This window comes from Littorina saxatilis, linkage group LG7 (assembly GCF_037325665.1).
Source record: "Littorina saxatilis isolate snail1 linkage group LG7, US_GU_Lsax_2.0, whole genome shotgun sequence".
NCBI lineage: Eukaryota > Metazoa > Mollusca > Gastropoda > Littorinimorpha > Littorinidae > Littorina > Littorina saxatilis.
Window position 1 is genome coordinate 25,614,828 of NC_090251.1, and position 21,827 is coordinate 25,636,654.

Genomic DNA, 21,827 nt, shown 5'->3' on the forward strand with positions numbered 1-21,827 from the left:
TAAAATGTTTGAATCATGCTTTTCCTGCATGTAACCTTATTCATGTTTTTTTTATTTCCCCAGTATTCCCAAGATGGACTCTGGCTTGCAGCGCCCGCAGAGCGCCCTAGCTCGGGGCGTACAAATCACAGAACTATCCGATGGCTGCATGAACCCAGAGCCCATCGTCATGCAGGAGTCGGACATTCTTATGGAGCAGTATCTTTCTCCCACAAAACTTGTAAGTGTATTCAGTCATCTAAACACAAATATCAGACTATTTGTAGGGTTTTTGCTGATGTTATTGTTGGTTTTTATGTGTGTGTGTGTTTTTCATAGTGGAATCTGCTTGTTCATCTATTCTGTTGAGGCATAAATTGATACAGAAACATACACAAACATTCCCCTTCATGTTTAAGAGTTTGCTTTCTAAGATCTGATAAACAAAGGGAAGTAAACGCTCTTAATGCTAATTTTGATAAACTTGAATTTTGTGCTTTTTACGATGTTTTGTTCCTATTGTTTTTAAAGTTACTTCCATTTTAAGATTCCCCTTTTTTTAAAACCCTTTTGGCAGTCTTGGAGGGGGGGGGGAGGGGGGATTCCATTGTATTGCTCTATCTGACAGATCTTCTCATGTCATGCATGTGGCATCCCTAAACTGTGTCCACTTTGATTCAGCAACTGCTGACGGGGTCAGACAACCTTGACCAGGTCGACACACTGGAGCTGAAAGTGAACACGTCAGAGACGACGCTCAACAATTTTGGTTCTCTTCTTCCAAACCTCAGGGTGCTCAAGTTGTCTGGCAGCGTCATTCCTAACATCAGGTGACATTGCAGTCTTGTAAAAAAAATTGAGTTAGGTTGTTTGACAGGAAGAATTCCTTTCTTTCCGATGTCTTGGTGATTGTCACTTCCCTTAAAAAAAAAAAAAACACACACCAAAAAACAAAACAAAGAAAAAACAGGTATGATTATTCATTAACAATCAGGCATGGGAATTGTCCGCAAAATCACGGATTTCCGCGAAAAGGAAATTACGTTTCAGCAAAAATAAAAAATTGTCCGCAGCAAAAAAAAAGGTACATTAAATTGTATGTATACTATTGTCTCTCTATCCACTATTTGTTTACACAAGAACTATCAAAATATTGGTCTAAAATGCTTATATTCGTTTTCCTTCTGGGGGGGGGGGGGGGGGGGGCTTCCTCCAACGGGGCTCTGCCCCTGTACCCCGCCGGGGCCTAGGCAGCCCCTAGACCTTGGCCTATTTTCAGAGTTTTTTCTATTTTGGAATTCCCATGCCTGAACAATGTTGAGAGTGACACTGACAACTGTTGCCTGGCTTTATCCAGGAATTATGTCTCTTGTTCTCATGCAGAAATACTGAAATGATTTGTTTATACTTCTCTTTTAGGGGGTCAAACTGTTAAAATCATCTCACTTGCAAGACTATGGTAGTATATTGCCATTATTGGTGTGTCTCTGTATGGGTGTCTGCATGGTTGTGAGTGAGGAATTTATGTGTGAACATTGTGCCTATGCGATGCTCAAATTTTCTCTTGGCAGACATTGAATTAAGGTGCATGTTTTTAAAATAGGTATTGCAACTTTCACTCATTATTTCTTTCCCTTGCAGGGACTTGGGGTCATCTCTTCGTAACCTGGAAGTGCTGTGGATGTCTCGATGTGGACTTGAGGAGATGGACGGAATTTCGTCCATGCTGAAATTGCGAGAGTTGTATCTGGCGTATAACGAGATCGCAGACATCTCTCCCCTCACCATGCTCGATGAGCTGGAAATTCTCGATTTGGAGGGGTGAGTTGTAGTCTTTATTTGTGTTATGTTTTGTTTTTGCTCTTCCGATTTAGAATGTGTGATGGGAATTGCTGTTTTGCTATGGGTGATGGTTGAAGTGGGAGTGTTAGGTTGAGGAGCTGGTTTGTATGTGTATTATTTTTGGATGTTTGTGTGTGTGATGATCTGTTTGTCTGTCTGTCCTTATCTCTTTCCATTTGTATTTGCATGTGTGTGTGTGTGTGTGTGTGTGTGTGTGTGTGTGTGTGTGTGTGTGTGTGTGTGTGTTTGTCTCTTTGATTGAATGATCAGGCTATTTATTCTGCAGCTTATAGCTTTGATCACAATCGGAAAATACTGCATGTATATTTATGTGAGGAATATTTGGTTCTGTGAGGTTGCTGTAATGCTGATTGATACGTGCGATGACAGCCTAATCAACTTCTTGTTTTCTGCATACAAGCTGCATATAATGTGCATGCTATGTGACATTTTTCTCAGTTTCCTTTCAGTGCGCCAGTTTTAAAATTGTGTGTGATTTCAGGAACAACATTGATGATATTGGCCAGGTCCAGTACCTGTCGCTGTGTTCTAACCTGAAACACCTGACGCTGGACGGCAACCCTATCTGCGTGACTCCCACTGTCACCGCTGAGGAGGTAAGGGGCTTCTGTTATATTTATCCTCAACTTTTCGTCTCAGCTAGTCTTCTCTTCTTAGCTTGTTCCTCTTCTCTGTTCCCTGCTTTTTGTTTTCTTCATTTTCTATGCAGGATCTGTCCATGTGTTTAATTTTACATAGCATGTAATGGATTGCATACCATCAACCCCACCACACCCCGCACCCCCCACCCCTTGCAGTTCTCGGGTCTGGTTGAGGCCAGGATATATTATGACATTACGCGTAGAGACTGCTGCCCTGTCATGTCTCAAACCAAATTAGAAATCCATAGCATCATCATTATAATCATCCTCATCTCATCCATCATCAAAAATAGATTCTTTGGTTTATAGCATCTGTAAATTTATATTTTTATTTTAAGACTTCTCTCTCTTTTGTATTACATTGTTATTTGATTTGTAATTGACTGTTTTATCTTTTATATCTTACTTTCACACAGGTAAACTATGACTATCGGGTGGTGGTCGGGAGAACGCTGGTAAACCTCGTTACCTTGGACGACAATTCATTAGCAGACACAGGCTCTTCCTCACCCCAGAACGTCTTTGACGCCGACTGGGCTTACCTGGAGGAGCTCCAGAAAGATGCTCTGCTGATCGAGAGTCTGGAGAGCGAGAAAGAAACAGGTAAGAGTGACTTGTTGAACAGCTGTTATTTACCTTGCGTATTGGCCTCCGCAGGCAAAAACTTGACTTTTGATTGTGCTGTCTTTGTCTTAGTGAGTAAAGAATGTTTTTTTCATTAAGGTAAGTTGTGACTAAATGTTTTCAGATAGACTGGGAATCAAGACGAGTGTGTGTGTGTGCATGCATGTATGCGTGGTGGCACTGTGATTACCTCATTTCTCAATCAAATTTATTACAAAATGTTGGTCACTCAATCTTTGACTCAGTTTGAACTATGGGATTGCATTTCGAAAGATTTAACTTCCTAGTGTGACCCTTACCAGGAGGTTGAATGCTTATCTCTCTTCTTTCTTCCTTCCGATCCTTTCATTTTTCTCTCTTTATTTTTTTTATTTTATCTTTTCTTCTTTTAATCTGTCTTTCCTTCTTTCTCCTTTCTTTCTTTCTTCATCCTTCTAATCTTTCTTTATTTCACACTTTCTTTCCTTCTGGCTTTTTTGCTTTGTTCTAAAGTAATTCTTTTTTTTTACTCTTTTTTTATTGTCTATAATTAATTGTCTTACTTGTTTATCTATTCCCGCAGTGTCAGCAGCAGGCAGACCCACCACCGCGGCGTTAAAACCGGCCACAGCGTACAGGCCTGGTTCTGCCCTCAGACCATCCTCAGGATTCCGACCAAGCACAGCCTCCCAGAGACCTGCCTCTATCAGTGGAGGGCGACCCAGCTCTGCATGGACTGAGAATTCCAAGCGACGCCCTGCTAGTAGTGGTGAGTGAGAGTATGTGTGTTGTGTGTGCGTGCGTGCGTGTGCGTTCACAAAGCCAGTCCGTTTGATCTTCTAGATGCTGTGGAGGGCATAGATCGAGTCAGCGAGTGAGGTGATTTTCGGAAGGGCCAGTCTTTCTTTTCTTGGTGTTTGTTCCTCTAAAAGTTTTACGACTACTCTTACCCGTGTGTACAGTATAATAAAAACCAGTCCAGTAGTCTTGCTAGTAGTGGTGAGAATGTGTGTGTGAGTGAGTGAGTTTGTGTGTGTGTGTGTGTGTGTGTGTGTGGGTGCATAAAGTCAGTCTGCTAGTTCTTCTAGATGCTAGCTGTGGATGGCACATGGATGGAGTCAGTGAGTGGACTGATTTTAGGAAGAAAAAAAAATCAGTTTATGGCAGGGCCAATCTTAAATCTTTTCTTTATGTTCGTTCCTCTGAAAGTTTAACGACTACTGTTACCTGTGTGTACAGTATATTAAAGCCTGTTCGCTTGTTCTTGTAGATGCTGCGGAGGGTATGGAGTCCACCAGTGAGCTGACGTGTGGAACGGTGATCTGTGGCAACCCTTCCAAGGCCCTGCGAGCCCGACGTAAAATCCCAGACAGTCCGGAGTCTGTCGATCCATCAGAGGACCCTAATGTCTTGTCATCCAGGGTATGAGTTTTAATACAGTGGAACCCCCCTTTTGAGACACACCAATTTAAGATTTCCTACCTTTTAAGACCCTGTTTAATTGGCCAGTCAGACCAGTGCCCTTGTCAAACAGGCAGCATGACAACGGAACACCTGCTGCAGACTTGCCCACTACACGATGGCCTCAGGAGCCAGATCTGGGCGGAGGCGACCACGGTGCAAGGGAAGCCCTATGGTAGTCTGGACGACCTACAGCGCATGGCAACATGTGCGCAGAGAACCGGCGTTTCCATCTGAGTGATCGACAAAAAGAAGAAGAAGACCCTGTTTTCTTGGACTTTCTATTTATAAACTTTGTAAATTGACCCCCAGTTTAAGACTCCCTCCTTTTTGAGATCTGATTTTGTCAGATCAGAAAAGAGGGGCTCCACTGTAATGAAATATTGTTGGTGAGAAAGTCGAAAAACAGAAACAACGTAAACAAGATTCATCTTGAGGATTACACTGTTTTATCCAAGTTAGGGACACAAATTGTGACTTGTGATTATATAACTTATAAGGTATCTACCTCATTTTTTTTTTTTTTTTGTTTTTTTTTGTTTTGGGGGGGGGGGGGGGGTACTGTTTACGCTTGTTTACTCTTTTGCATTTTACCACTGTAATATGTAAGATTGATAATGATGTACGTAGAAACTCAGATTTAATTGTCAGTTAATGCTGAAGTCTTTATGCTTGTCTGTCAGTCTGTCTGTCTGTCTGTTAATTAGCCTGTCTGTTGAAGCTTCGATAGATCTGAAGATATGTTTGTTAAAAGAAACCAAATTTGCTTGTTCTTTAAGATAATGATGAGGGGATTGCAGATTTGGGGGACCAGAAGGAGTATATAGTTATCTGACTTGCACAGTAAGCCTCCCGTAAACCATCGCAGAGCTCCCCGAGCGTCTACATATAGTACAAGCATACTTCCATTTGAACGCTCACCGAACGGGAACATCCTGGCTGCTTTCTGTCGAGCGTGAGAAATTTTAAAAGAATTTATTTTCGTGGACTTGGCCTCAACAGCAATGGCGCCTCGTTTTGGTGCTGGACGGCTGTTATGAATACCGGGATTCACGCCCGGACAGTAAGCCTCCCCTAAACCATCACAGATACTGTCAGGCTTTTACACACAGTACAAACACCCTTCCATTTGAACGCTCACCAAACGGGAACATCCTAGGTGCCCTACATAAAGACAGGCATGAAAATTCTCCGTATTTTCCGCATTTTTGAAAAAAATAAACCGTATTTTTGAAAAAAATAAACCGTATTTTTTTTTAGTTTCCGTATTTTTCCTTTTTTTTTTTTTTTTTTTTTTTCTTTTCCTAGTCATAGTTATAGTAAAATAGTTTTGGGGCCATGTTTGAATCCAATTTTAAGGCTCAGATAGCCCCAGATTGCACCAAATTGCACCCTTGAAAACAAAATTTCCGGGGGGGCATGCCCCCGGACCCCCCTAAAAGTCTTGGCGCTACGCGCCTGCGAAACTTAACGCTACGCGCCTTCGAATTTTGTTTTCAGTATTTTTTTTTCCAGTTTTCATGCCTGTAAAGAGCGAGCAATTTTTAAAGAATTAATTTTGCAGATTGTCTCGAACACTTTTGGGACCCATCCTGAACTCAGGTCGAACATGAGTTACTTCCCTTCGGGTCTCATTCTATCGATGTAAACTGGCGATAGCCGTGAATCGATGATTATCAAAATGTTTTTGGACCGTGGTGCGTTTTTGCGCTAGACCTAACTTTTAAAATCTAAATAATAAATTGACAGCTTGTTACACAAACATTCTTTAATCATAAAAGAATTCTTTTTTCATCAAGACAAGATCAGTACAATTCGAAGTTGTGAAAGTTTGAAAAAAGAAAAGCCCGGAAGCAGGGTCACGCAAGGGTCGTAGCAGACGCCGCCGGTTTATCAGTGCATATCGCCGTTCCTCTCAACAGTCAAAAGCCATCGCTAGAGTTCTTGTGAACCACAGCCGTTTGTTTCGTGCATAAAAACGTGCTATTGTAAATAGTCGCATTCAAATAACTAACTGATGACTACATTGTGAAAAAGGGAAACTGGATCACACAGGTTCACGATGGCTCAGGGGTAAGATAAACCACGCAAAAATAAATTCTTTGAAAATTGTTCGCTCTTTACGGAGGGCACCTAGGATGTTCTCAATCGGTGAGTGTTTAAATGAAAGGGTGTTTGTACTGTGTGTAAAAGCCTGACCGTATCTGTGATGGTTTACGGGAGGCTTACTGTGCCTTTAAGTTTTCCTGTACGTCTTTTCACAGCCTCCAACAGGGTCAAGGTCACAACCAAAGGTCGTGCGGGGGACATTGGAGGAGAAGCAGAAGATGGTGGAGGGGGAAGGGCTGGAAGAGAAAGACATCAGTGACCTCATGCAGGAGTTGCAGTCTTGGAAAGATGAACATGAAAAGTAGGTCTCTCCAGGAAACTGAAGCCCCTTTTATTGCTTTTTCTACAAGTCTCGGGAAGCACAACATGAGACATTATTGTGTCTCTTATCTTTGCTTTTCTATTTTTTTTTTTGCAGTCTGTTAAAATTTGGGTGTAGATCAATGTCTTTTGAATGCTCATGCTCAACCCTAACCCTAACCCTAAAGCAAGCGCAAGACCAAGTGCGCACGGAAACGATCCTGTAATCCATGTCAGAGTTCGGTGGGTTATAAAAACACAAAAATATCCAGCATGCTTCCTCTGAAAGCGGCGTATGGCTGCCTAAATGGCAGGGTAAAAACGGTCATGCACATAAAAATCCACTCATGCAAAAACACGAGTGTACGTGGGAGTTTCAGCCCATGAACGAAGAAGAAGAATGCTCAGATTGATGTGATTGACTTGTAGATGTGGAATTCAAAAGAAGTCAAGGCTTGTAAGCATTCATTTGTCAAGTTTTTCAGCAGAATCTGAGTGGAAAGTTGCACTAACTTAAAACAATGATCCCTTTGCTCTGTGTTGCAGGCGTCTGAAAAAGATCAGGGAATCCAAAGCTCCACAAGTTTTCACTATCAGCCACGAAGGTAACAGTGACCTTTCAGACAACCAGTCTGACCTTTCTGACAATGATGATCTTGACTTTCGACCTGATTCTGCCATGGACAAATATCGTTCTCAACAGTATCAAGACATGTACCAAAAGAAAGACATGCAGAGCTCTGGGGGCTTGAGCCATTTCAAACATGGAGACGGAGACGAATCGTTTGACGGTGAATTCCCAAACTACGACATCCAACAGAAGAACAAGCCAGCGATACAACCTGCAAGACCAGGCATGCAGAAGAAGAAAGAGTACGAGAAGTCTCTGGATGAAGACGAACGTTTACAGAAGGAGTACGAGAGACTCGCCAATCTGGAGAAGAACCAAGAGCGATCCCGAGATGGGGATCGACCCAGCTCAAGGGAGGGTGGAAAGCTGAGAGAGTTGCGGATCCCCAGTGCCGGCCCTCGCCAGCCGAGCCCACGTCGCGTGGTGAGCCCCAGGATGGCCCCTTTCCCCACCAGCTTCATGGATCCCTCACTCAGTCCGGGGAGAGAGTCGCCGCGTCCCAGGAAAATCAGGTGAGTGATAGGGACGTGATCAAGGGAAAATCACCCCGCCTGGTGGCTTAAGGGTGGAGATTGTTCCGATCTCCCAGGTCAACTTATGTGCAGACCAGCTAGTGCATTATCCCTCTTCGTATGCACAGTGGAACCCTCCCTTTTTACGACCTAAAAAGATCTGAGAAAATCAGGTCTTAAAAAGGAGGGAGTCTTAAAATGGGGGTAAATTTACAGAGGTTATGAACAGGAAATCCAAAACACTAAGGTCTTAAAAAGGAGGAAGTCTTAAATTGGGGGGTCTTAAAAGGGGGGGGGGGTTCCCCTGTACATGCAAGTACAAGACCAAGTGCGCACGGAAAAGATCCTGTAATCCATGTCAGAGTTTGATGGGTCAAATCATGAGTGAACGTGGGAGTTTCTGGCCATGAACAAGGAAAAAGAAGAAGAGAAGAAAATCCCCATTTTTGGGACCCCCTGGTTAAGGCTTCCTCCTTGTGGGATCCTGTTTCCTCAGATGTTCTGTGCATGATGTGTGTAAAGTACCCCCATTGTCAGACTCCATCCCTTTTGAGACTTGATTTTCTCCAAGTTTTTTTTAGGTCTTATAAAAGAGGGGGGGGGGGGGTAGATGGTCAGGTGAGTGGGAGAACCATGTACTCCCCTGCTCCTCAATGAATATTCTGCAATTCTGCCCCTTTTTGCTTGCCCCCCCCCCCCCCTCCCCTATTTTGATACCCAGACACCCTTACCTTCATCTATCAGTTGGAGAAAATGTTCAAGCGATGTCCTGCTTTAGTTGTGGTGAGAGAGATAATGAGTGCGTGTTAAGAGCGTGTGTGTGTGTGTGTGTTCTGTGTGTGTATGTGTATGTTCTGTGTGTGTGTGTGTGTGTGTTTGTGTGTGTGTGTGTGTGTGTGACCTGTGAGTGTGTGTGTGTGTGTGTGTGCGCATATGCATTTGCCATTGTTCACATGCATGTAGGTTTGTGGGGGTTTTCCTTCGTTGTACATATACCCGGGCTTTCTCCACAGGATTGGACCTACAGGCTTGCCAGGTTCCTCCAACTCCAACCAGCCACAGGTACGCGACATCCTGTCACCTCAAGGTCTCGGGGGCTTGGTCCCCCCTTCCGCTGGCCAGCGACCCCCCTCCACCGGCCTTCAGCACAGGATACGGAGAACTCTTCCAGACGTCACATCCTTACCCTCCCGCCCCCCACCCGTCACGAAGTCATAGCGGTGTTTGGATGTTATGCGATAGTGTGTCAGATTTTTGGTGTTGCTGCATTGTGTGCTTTTTGTTGTGTGAGATGAATGGTAGGCCTCCGAGATTGGTTTAAACATTTGTTACAATATTTTGGAAAACAGAATGCGGTATACGTGTGATGATAGCACTTTTGGTGCACAACAAGCTAAACCCATACAGTTATGGACATATTCTGCATAGCAAAATATCATTTGTCCTTCAAGGTTGCTTGAATGGACCCATAAGGATACAACACCTTTGGCTGTCTGGATGGGGATGATGGGTAGGAGTGCGTGTGTGCATTTTGTGGCGACAGGGGGGGGGGGGGGGGGTAGAGATGGGATAACAATTGCCAAAGACTGTCTGTGAGGTTTGACCCGTATTCGTTCAGTGACTGCTGACAGCCTTTGCTTTGCTAATTGAGTATTTTTTACCCCAGTTCTAGTGACTATTTGGGACATGAGGTGTTGATACGCTGAGACTGCTGACAGCAAACTCCATCAAGTTATATGTAGGTGCAAGATAGTGAAGCAACTCTTCATAAGACTATAGTATTAAGTCGCAGCAGTTGCCTCCCATGAAGGGCAGAGGCTCTCCACACATGGTCAGTTTTATGATTTTGTGGCGATGGCTAAATAGATTTTCTGCAGCTAGACTCTGGCACTGAATTGGCTGGAATTGTGATGGACTGTGCAGCTGCAGCTGTGGTGCCAAAGGAACAGTATTGAATGCTTGGCCAAATTGAAAGATGTTTTTGTTGTTATTGTGTTTGTCACATATGACTTGTTTAAATGCTAAAAGATACCATGCTGATTGATGATTCAGCCCAGGCTTTGAGGAGTGGTCTAGAAGTGTGAGGAAACGTTGATGACCTTATAGATGCAATTGTTCTGTTTGTGTCGGTTCAAGTCTGAATCCGTGTCGAAGCTAGATTGCAAATATTTAGGCATTCATGTTTACCATCCCTTTCATTTCTGTGATACAGTGCAAGGTTATGTTCAAGTGTATATTCATTCTTGTGACTGACTTGACTGTTATTTGCTCATTTTATAATCAGATGTGTAAATGTTTGTTACATTGTTGTTGAAATATGAAACGTGTTGCAAAAATGTGATGGTCATTTATTTTCCGGGACAGGGTATGGTTAGCACTGAATCCTGTCTCATTAGATGATGAATTACTTGTATGGATTATTTTGTCTTTCTCCTTCTTCTGCATGTGTGGGCTCCAAGTCCCACATACACTCATGTTTTTCATAAGTGGGCTTTTTCATGTATGGCTGCTACAGAATGTGACATGTGTTTGTCCTTTTCCTTCTGTAAGATATTTGCCAATCTTCTTTTATGCAAAGATTTTATTGCTGGTCTACTGCTGAGAGCTTGTTTTGTAAACTGCATTCTTTATGCACACAATGGTTTTGTGTAAATTTAATAATTTTTTCATTTTATGAAAATCTTTTCTTGCTTCTGTTTTTGTTAAATGCTTGTCTAATAGTAATATGCAACCTTTTTTTAATTTCATTTAAATATTTCTTCTGATTTTTTCCGCATTCGTTATTGTTGCTTTTAACTTGTGGATTTTATGCCATGCTTGCATTATTGTGCAAGAACAGAGATGCAAAATGGAACATAGTTTGTTTAAAATGATAATACAACATGAATTGCATTATGCATTTAACATGTCAGTGTGAGAGAAATTAGATGTGTTGAAATCGCGTTGTGTCCCAGAACCAAATTAAGTTATACTGCTGGCATATTTGATTTTAATACTGCTGCTCCTATGTTGTTGTTTTTCTGCATTTACGAGTGTTCAGTAGTTTTGTTTGATTACCGCTCAGTAGTATTGCTTTTTACATTTAGTCAAGTTTTGACTAAATGTTTTAACGTAGAGGGGGGAATCGAGACGAGGGTCGTGGTGTGTGTGTGTGTGTGTGTGTGTGTGTGTGTGTGTGTGTGTGTGTGTGTAGAGCGATTCAGAGTAAGCTACTGGACCGATCTTTATAAAATTATGATATCCCCAGACGTTTTTTTTTAGTTTTTTTTGATAAATGTCTTTGATGACATCATATCCGGCTTTTTGTAAAAGTTGAGGCGGCACTGTCACACCCTCATTTTTCAATAAAATTGATTGAAATTTTGGCCAAGCAATCTTCGACGAAGGCCGGACTTTGGTATTGCATTTCAGCTTGGAGGCTTAAAAATTAATTAATGACTTTGGTCATTAAAAATCTGAAAATTGTAATTAAAATTAATTTTTTTCAAATCGATCCAAAATTACGTTCATCTTATTTTTCATCATTGTCTGATTTCAAAAACATATAAATATGTTATATTCGGATTTAAAACAAGCTCTGAAAATTAAAAATATAAAAATTATGATTAAAATAAAATGTCCGAAATCGATTTAAAAACAATTTCATCTTATTCCTTGTCGGTTTCTCATTCCAAAAACATATAGATATGATATGTTTGGATTAAAAACACGCTCAGAAAGTTAAAACGAAGATAGGTACAGAAAAGCGTGCTATTCCGCTCAGCGCGACCATTACCGCACTATTCTGGCTTGTCGATTTCACTGCCTTTGCCACGAGCGGTGGACTGACGAAACTACGAGTATGCGGTCTTGGTGAAAAAATGCAGTGCGTTCAGTTTAATTCTGTGAGTTCGACAGCTTGACTAAATGTAGTAATTTCGCCTTACGCGACTTGTTTTTTTGTGACGACAGTGTGCACACTGTTGAAATCTTGCCAGCATGAATACCGAGATAAGCTGAAATTGCTTTTGTGATATAGGTTATGTGTGTGTGTGTGTGTGTGTGTGTGTGTGTGTGTGTGTGTGTGTGTGTGTGTGTGTGCTGGTTGTGTGTATCTTTTTTTATATTTAGTCAAGTTTTGACTAAATATTTTAACATCGAGGGGGAATCGAAACGAGGGTCGTGGTGTATGTGCGTGTGTGTGTGTGTGTGTGTGTGTGTGTGTCTGTCTGTGTGTGTGTGTGTGTGTAGAGCGATTCAGACTAAACTACTGGACCGATCTTTATGAAATTTGACATGAGAGTTCCTGGGTATAAAATCCCCGAACATTTTTTTCATTTTTTTGATAAATGTCTTTGATGACGTCTTATCCGGCTTTTCGTGAAAGTTGAGGCGGCACTGTCACGCCCTCATTTTTCAACCAAATTGGTTGAAATTTTGGTCAAGTAATCTTCGACGAAGCCCGGACTTCGGTATTGCATTTCAACTTGGTGGCTTAAAAATTAATTAATGACTTTGGTCATTAAAAATCTGAATTGTAAAAAAAAATAAAAAATTATAAAATGATCCAAATTTACGTTTATCTTATTCTCCATCATTTGCTGATTCCAAAAACATATAAATATCATATATTCGGATTAAAAACAAGCTCTGAAAATTAAATATATAAAAATTATTATCAAAATTAAATTGTCCAAATCAATTTAAAAACACTTTAAAATTATTCCTTGTCGGTTCCTGATTCCAAAAACATATAGATATGATATGTTTGGATTAAAAACACGCTCAGAAAGTTAAAACAAAGAGAGGTACCGAAAAGCGTGCTAACCTTCTTAGCGCTACTGCTACCCCGCTCTTCTTGTCAATGTCACTGCCTTTGCCATGAGCGGTGGACTGACGATGCTACGAATCTTGCTGAAAAATTGCATTGCGTTCAGTTTCATTCTGTGAGTTCGACAGCTACTTGACTAAATATTGTATTTTCGCCTTACGCGACTTGTTTTTTTGTCTTTTTTTACGTTCAGTATTTTTGCAGAATCTTTTATTGTGTTCATTGCATACATTTGGAATGGTAACATCATAGATCATCTATACTGTTAAAAATGTCAATCAGTATATACTGTTGTATTTCAGAAAGGACAAAAAGGGAGGGTTGAGAGAGGAAGGCATAACATTAGAGTGTGATAAAGAGAGAGAAAGCATGCATGTATGTACTTTCCCACAGTGGTTATGATAATTAAAAAATATTTATTCAGATGTCCCTTGACCCAATATTATTTATGATACAGAGAGAGAGAGAGAGAGAGAGAGAGAGAGAGAGAGAGAGAGAGAGAGAGAGAGAGAGAGAGAGAGAGAGAGAGAGAATGACAATGACAATTCTTTATTTAACGAGGGTAGTAGATTAAGCGGTGGTCTGCATTTTTACATCCAGCCCTCGCCCTAAAGAGGGACTAACTACAAAAATGAAATAAGAGAGAGAGAGAGAGAGAGAGAGAGAGAGAGAGAGAGAGAGAGAGAGAGAGAGAGAGAGAGAGAGAATGTCACTACTTATAAAGGGATTTGTAAATAGACACAAAAGAGTGTTATTGTTGACTTGCATTATAATGAAAATGTTGTTCAATAAAATTCGTCATCTTGCATAATAAAAGCATTAATAAATGTAATTCTATTTATGTATTTATTTATTTATTTATGTTATGGGTTTGTTTTTTATAAGCTTGAGGACTTTTACTGTGAAAAACCGGTTTTGGTTTAGTTCAAAGTTTACTTGATCAGTTAGGAGTATGTTTGGTTTCTGTACCAACTTTGTAACTTGTACTGCTGATCTGCAGCAATCATTAGATTAAGAATGTCACGCTCAAAAACTACAAATTTGACTTATTGATAAAGATTATTGATACGTAAAAGACTTTTGAAAGCACGGTTGCCAAAATGTTAAAATTTCCTTGACTTGATGTGATTGTCTTGAATATAGGTTTTTAACATGTTTTAAGCACTCCTTGCTTCTTTAAAATGAATGACAGAGTGTAATACACCTTTGGTTTTTTTACTGGTCAAGTTCCTTTGTTAAATACTTTTGTAGAAACACAATAAAATGGAACCCCCATTTAGAACCACAAAAATAGGGGAGGTGGGGGGTGGGGGGGGGGGGGGGGGTGACATGTCTTGATAAAGAGCAATTATTGTAATTGTCCATTGTACTTCACTTTTTTCTGAAACTGTTCGTCTGTGAGAGTGGTTCCCATAACCAAATGCCGCACTCAGATTTTCTGTTCATTACATTTGTTGATTTGCCTCTATTTTAAGACCACCTAGCTTCTTTTAAGACCAGACTTTCTGAGATTGTTTGAGGTCTTAATAGGGAGGTTCCACTGTACCTTCCTTTCCCTGAAAACTATCATGCTGGCAGTATGAACAGCAGCATTTTGTTAATGACTAAAAAATAGGTAGAAGTTAAATGAGAGACTGGTGGTCGGGTAAAATGTTCTAACACTACTGATTATACCTTTGCTGCATCAATAGTTTTTTTTATTTTTATATATATATATAGTTTGGTTTGCTTGAAATTGCTGCATTTGAAGCTATATAGAACGCGTACAGTATTTTTCAACTGCTGACTGTAAATATGTGAACTGAGTGCTTTTCAGACAATAAAGTCATTGAATGTGGAATTTAAGTTGTATTATGTTATACCTTTAGACAGAGAGAAAGATGGTGAGTGTGAGAAAGAGAGTACCCCCCGCGGGTTAGGGGGAAGAATTTACCCGATGCTCCCCAGCATGTCGTAAGAGGCGACTAACGGATTCTGTTTCTCCTTTTACCCTTGTTAAGTGTTTCTTGTATAGAATATAGTCAATGTTTGTACTGGAAACTTGCATTCTCCCAGTAAGGTAATATATTGTACTACGTTGCAAGCCCCTGGAGCAAATTTTTTATTAGTGCTTTTGTGAACAAGAAACAATTGACAAGTGGCTCTATCCCATCTCCCCCCTTTCCCCGTCGCGATATAACCTTCGTGGTTGAAAACGACGTTAAACACCAAATAAAGAAAGAAATGTGAGAAAGAGAGTGAACGAGACTGCATACATGTGAGTCACGATATGTCGATGTGTACGTGTGGAAGTGCACAGGAGGAAGAGTACATGTATATAATTATGTGTGTTTCTGTGTGACGGTGTGTACACACTCTCGCGCTTCTGGGGATGGTAAATTAATTGTACACAAAATTCAAAGCATGGGGTTTATACTCTCTTTCCTTTTTATTTCTGAATGTTGAGTTACAAAAACGGCAACAACAAAAAACAAGTAATATACATGTAGTACACAAAACATGTTACTAACAAGCACTACTCAGTCCATTGTTACAAACAGCTTTCCAGACCTTTACAGTGCATTGAGACACAAGTCCACAAACAATAACAAAGAGACAGTGTTTATTAAAAAAAAACAAGACAAAACGAAACAAGAGATCTTCCAAGTGCGCCGAATCATGCCATCATGTTCATTGCATATCGTTTGTTGTGCGAAACCACTCACTGCACAAGATGTACCTTTCACAAAGTGCGTATAGCACAAACGTCCTTTGCAATTTTTTTTTAAACAAACTTTTTCTGTTTAGAAACTCCTTTTCTTTTACGGCTTTTTTCCCCCCACAAAAAAGTTACCCGCAGAAAATGTCCATTGCACTAAATGTTCATTGCACAAAACCCTCATTGCACAATAAGACATGCCTACAGTAGGCCTACTGACGACTCAACACGTTTAACTCACAAAAGATTAATTTCACAAATCGTTCATTGAGCTACTTCTTCACTGCACAAGGTTATTGCACACAATGTGCCTTCAAAAAAATAATTCCTTCTCAAAATGCAAAACGTGCATTGCGCAAAACTTGACTTTTTGTTCACAGCACTTTCGTTCACAGCACACGTTTATTGCACGAAAAGTTCACTGCACAAAACGTTCATCGCACAGATCTCGAACGGTCACTGCTCAAAATATCCATCGCACTAAACGTTCACTGCTCAAAACGTTCATCGCACAAAACGATCACTGCTCAAAATATTCATTGCACAAAACGTTGATCGCACAAAACGATCACTGCTCAAAATATTCATTGCACAAAACGTTTACTGCTCAACACGTACATTAGACACAATTTTCGTTGCACAATCAAAATTAAGTTCTAACACCACCACATAATATGCCATAACGCTGCTCAGCAAAAGAAAGAATGAAAGAAACAAACAAACAAACAAACAAACTCCGCTACACTTTTCTTTGTATATGTAATGTACACTTACTTGCACATATTTTCGGCGGCACACCGACGCCACAAGTCTTAGTTTTAATTAATTAGAAAGATATTGGGAATTGAACAATAATCTGTCTAAATATCTGTTATAATTACACTGATCGTTGTGTGTCTTGTGTGTGTGTGTGTGTGTGTGTGTGTGTGTGTGTGTGTGTATGTGCGCACGCGCGCGCGCGCGTGTGTGTGTGTGTGTGTGTAAACGCTGTTACCAAAGATTCTATTTGTGTGATGAAATGTAACATTCCGCAGAATCACTCAAATGCAATGTCCGCTAAACGTCAGTCATGTGCCACACTAAATGGAGAAACATTAAAGGAACAGTAACCTTCTTCCCGTGTAAACAGTTGAACTCACCGTCTCAGATGTGGCCAGGCTTTTACATGGGGATAAGACCATCCCTCCACTTGGACACATACCCACAGTCAACAACATGGGTGTTCCATGTACACAGTACATAGTAGATGTTTTTAATGAAATAATTTCAATAAAGACACTCGTGTCTTTTTACGATATTATTCATAAAAATAAAATAATCAACACAACAAGCAGTCTGTTCTTTGACAGCTGTGTCTTCGTGGAAGGATGCTCTTAATTGTTTCTTTTGACAGAGACAGATCTTTCTTTAAACATTTTTATTATCTTTATTTTTTTTTAAAGCAGATGCAAATCTGTGGTGGGTACAAGATAGTTGAAGAAGGAACGAATGTATCTTGAATATTGAATCTCACCCACCCTTTAAAAGTGATTAGCTTGTGGATGGAAGTGCAGTTGTTCACAAACATACAAACAGGTTCAAATCTATCACAGACCAAACAAAACAACAACAACTGAACACATACTTGTGAAGCTATCACGTTCAAAACAATTCTACGGACTGATCACAGCAGCACATTTAAACTGACCAATGAGGTGTATCAATTATAAGAGCGTTTCACTGTACAACCAGCAAACGAAGAGCAGTCCAGCAAAAAATCTCCGTAAAAAAAAAAAAAATTAAAAAAAAAAAAACACTTCACAAACATCTTCCTTGAGCGAGGACCATCTTATAAAATACCATAGACCATCTTGTACAGAGGAACCTTCCTGTTAAGACCTCCAACAAATCTGAGAAAAAAGTGGGTTCTTAAAATGGAGGTTAAAAAAAAGTTTACAGAGGCTTTAGACAGACAATATGAAGAAGTATGGTCTTAAACAGGAAGAAGTTTTTGATGGGGGCGGGGCCCCGGGGGGGGGGGGGGGGTGTGTTTTAAAAAAGGAGAGGGGGAGGGGGGGTGGTGGTCAGGAATACCAGGTGGCTGCACATTTTTCATCACAGGCGTTTTAAACCCACGTGACAACAGAATAGCCACCGGCACGGTTGGCCTAGTGGTAAGGCGTCCGCCCCGTGATCGGGAGGTCGTGGGTTCGAACCCCGGCCGGGTCATACCTAAGACTTTACAATTACCGTCCCCCGTAGCGCAGTGGTTAGCGCATCGGGCTGTGGGCCGGAAGGTCGTAGGTTCGAATCCCATCAGTCATGTGGGTTTTTCGGGCAACGGCCGGCTCCTACCCAGAGTGGAAGTGCTATGGTACCTATCGGAACGCTGGGATCACACAGCCGAGTGTCATTCACTTAACGAATGCGACTTTGAGGGTGCTCAGGTTCTGTTTACCTGACCAACACCGCAGGTGCTGCAGTTCTCGGGCCTGGTTGACACCAGGATATAAGCGAAGAGTGCTGCCCTGTCACGTAGTCTCAAACCAAATTGGAAATCCATAGCATCATCATTATAATCATCCTCATCTCATTAATCATCCAAAATTATATAAATTGTCCTTGCTCTTGTGGCCCTTCATGCCCGGAGCTCTCATGGTGACCTTGGTCTCAGTGTTCCTGTTCCATCCTTCCCTTAATAGTAGTTCTGCTGTCAGTCTTCAACGTGAGACGTTCTGGGGGGTCGACGGAGGGACGTAGTGGCGGTCTGCTCTCTGGAGGGAACGCTCACTCAGTCTGGCTCACAGTCAATGTCGTTTGTAGGAGGCATAGTAGGTAGTCGGCTGCGTCCGTTGACTCGGGACAGTCCCATTACTGAACACCGTCGAAGTGACTCAGCAGAAGTGCAGTGTCATCTTCCGAGGGTAGTCTACCGCAGCGACCCGACATCCCTCCCTGGAGCGTCTGTAAAATCGACAAGTCTGGCAGCGGAACGAAATTCAGATGTGGATGGAGCAGTGAGTGCAGGGACGGGGCGGCGTGAGAGCACACCGGGACAAGGAACAGGTGTAAGGACAGAAAAAAAAGACAAAAAAAAGACTTTACAATTGGCAATCTAGTGGCTGCTCCGCCTGGCGTCTGGCATTATGGGGTTAGTGCTAGGACTGGTTGGTCCGGTGTCAGAATAATGTGAGACATGAAGCCTGTGCTGCGACTTCTGTCTTGTGTGTGGCGCACGTTATATGTCAAAGCAGCACCGCCCTGATATGGCCCTTCGTGGTCGGCTGGGCGTTAAACAAACAAACAAACAAACAAACAGAATAGCCACACAGGTTACAAGGGTATATGAGTGTGTTCTCCTAAACTGCTTTCTCGTTCACAGAAAAGGGTCACAGCTCATGAAAATCAGGTCACGTGAAACGGTTTCGACAAGAAGTGAAATCACAAAGTTTCAATTGAATGAAATAACAATGATTTTAAACACAGCCATCAAAATTAAGTTACCTGCCACTTAAATCTTATTGGCTGGAATCCATGGAAAACAGTACAAATGTCACATAATAACTTTGAAAACAATTTAAATCAGCGCAACGCCCGAGTATTAAAATCAAACTTTACATAAGAATTTATCAACAGCAGAAAGACAGAAAATGTATGTCACTGATTTCCATGAAAAAGAGCACCTATATAGCTGTTGTATCGATAGTGATTGAGATTTAGAAATAATCTGAGGGCAGTTTTCCCTCCAAACACATGTTTAGACCTCCATCTTGAAACCCCCTTTTGGTTGTGTGCTTCCTTTGCTTTTGCCTTTTGTTTTTCTTTGTATTTGTTATCCCGAAGAAGCCTCCATAGGGGAACATTTGATTCTGTCTTTGTCTGTGCTGTCCTTGTGTTGGTGAGTGCCGATTTCTTTTGTTTTTTTAATTTAAACCATGTTTAGACCAATAAATTAACTCAATTTGCCTCCTCACTGTTACAATCCCAAATTAAGACAAAGAGATATTTTCATGCGACAAGAGTTCCTTCTCTGCATATAGGTGTCCTGCAATAGACGATTTTTGGAAATAACTCCGTCAGGTTTGTATGGGTTGTGGCAGAGTGACCTTTTCTTGCAAAACCTCTGCCAGACATACGAGGGGCCAATCACTGGACGGGGAGCTCGTGTTTCCGACACTCCCAATCACAAACCCGACTGAGTTATTTTCGGAATTTGTCGATTGCAGTAGAATTTTGGATACGCAAATGAAGCTTTGGTAAAAGCAATGCTTCGTTTCCTGTACCGTGTCCTCACCGCAGAGGGGCCATACATCACTGTGCAAGAAGTGGCGTAGGAACCGGGGGGAGGGGTGATGGGGGGGGGGCGAGTGTGGACCTCATCTTAGACTCTTCCTACACACCTGACATGTATTTTTAGTTGTGACTGCCGATGCCAGCTGTTTACCTTTCATTAAAACCAGTGACACACAATACTGCATAGATGAGACGACATGCGTACACACACAGGAGTCGGATTTGGATTGGAAACGTGGTCAGCCATGTTGTACCCGTTTCAGAGTGACGAAGCTCCACACACACACAGAGCTAAATAAACATATGCTGGTAACAATTCAATGGACACTAATCTTCTCGAGTAATCGTTAGTCAATCTTGTTCAAAGTAATAGCAGAAAGCTAAACTACTAAAGGTTTGGAGCTATTACGTTAGTCTCAAGTTAGCCAGTCTCAACTATTGCGTTATCATGGATCTCTCTCTCTCTCTCTCTCTCTCTCTCTCTCTCTCTCTCTCTCTCTCTCTCTCTCTCTCTCTCTCTCTCTCTCTTTTTGATTATATTGTTTTCTGTTCCTGTTGACCCTATATTAGGGCGAGGGCTGGATGTAAAAAAGCATATATTCTTGCTTATCTATTACCCTCAATAATAAAGATTTTATGTTGTCTTGTCTTGTCTTGTCTCTTGAATTTTGAAAAAAAAGGATGCAAAATGGTGCAATCTGGTGCATTCTGAGGATGATCATTACCAGTTTCAGGCAGCAGATTTTGTCACTGATTAATACCCCAAAAATTGAAACTCAACCCCAAAAAACTCAAAAAAATAGTTTTATTTGTTGGCTGGGGGGGGGGGGGGGGGAGGGTCCGGAAACCCCAGAACCCCCCACCCCCCCTCGTCCGCCCCTGTTATATATATTTGTTGCTTACGTAGGGGAAGCCTGTGCATTAAGAAGTTCCAGCGCGTGTATATACCCAAAAAATAGACAAAATATCGAACAACAGACGAATCGGTATTCCGATAGTTATATTTAGTTACCGTGGAGATGAAAATGGTTGAGCAGCTGGTGTTTTCGGATTTGAGTCTAAAACACTCCTTTTTACAAACGTGTTATTAATACTGTTTTCTGTAGCACATCTACATAACTATTTTACCTATAAAAAAAAATCGCACAGTCACAAAATTTAATAATTAGCACAAAATAGTTCAGTCACATATGTCTGAGTCACACCCCTCACCTAAAATAAATAAATTCATTCATTAAAATTAACAAAACGGCCACTGACTGTAACAACCCGACACAAGCAACATGACGTCATTGACTGTCCTTGAATTGCATGACGTCATCGATGTAACCTAACCCACAACTCTGCTTATCACACCCTTCCTCATTTCAGAGCTTATTTTGGACAACTCTATTCTAAAATATAATAGTTGTCCCTAGACATCTCGTCGTTGGTCGTTGATTGTTCGATTCTACGAGGTCCCCACAGCCAGGGGATTAAAGATACAGTCCTTCCAAGGGAAACGATTATGTGCACCGCCAAAGATCTGCCCAGGCTTTTACATGGGATAAGAGCGTCCTTCCACTTGGAAACATGTGTGTCCCGGAGTCAACTGTGTGCAGACTCTCCTCGGTGTCCTAACACCCCCGTGTGCACGCATGCCGCGCACGATAAAGATCCCAGGGTCACAGCGAAAGTCTCAGGCCTTGAAAACACGAAGACATGCATGCAAAAAATTAATATGAAGCCCCGGTGTCCGTTCGGCCAACAGCCCATAAAGTAACCATTACAGCACTGACCCAAAACGACCCAACCCGGTCCCAAGCCCATGTTGAGGTCTCCTCTAGCAGCCGGCAGCCAGCTGTCTACACACACACACACACAAATACAAACACAGACACACACACTCACACACATACACACACACACACACACACACACACACACACACACACACACACACACCCCT

General features: G+C 41.5%; 1 protein-coding gene across 1 annotated transcript in view; it reads left to right on the plus strand.

Moving 5' to 3' along the window:
- The window catches only part of LOC138971010 (dynein axonemal assembly factor 1 homolog), a 14,933-nt gene extending 2,157 nt beyond the window's left edge, over window positions 1-12,776 (plus strand). The window contains exons 3-12 of the mRNA XM_070343607.1: window positions 64-220; window positions 661-809; window positions 1,621-1,800; window positions 2,324-2,438; window positions 2,900-3,086; window positions 3,670-3,855; window positions 4,357-4,508; window positions 6,812-6,957; window positions 7,503-8,099; window positions 9,113-12,776. Of these exons, the coding sequence (XP_070199708.1) occupies window positions 64-220; window positions 661-809; window positions 1,621-1,800; window positions 2,324-2,438; window positions 2,900-3,086; window positions 3,670-3,855; window positions 4,357-4,508; window positions 6,812-6,957; window positions 7,503-8,099; window positions 9,113-9,317 (2,074 nt within the window). The 3' untranslated portion in view covers window positions 9,318-12,776. The remainder of the gene's footprint in view (window positions 1-63; window positions 221-660; window positions 810-1,620; window positions 1,801-2,323; window positions 2,439-2,899; window positions 3,087-3,669; window positions 3,856-4,356; window positions 4,509-6,811; window positions 6,958-7,502; window positions 8,100-9,112) is intronic.
- The last annotated feature ends 9,051 nt before the right edge of the window (window positions 12,777-21,827 follow it).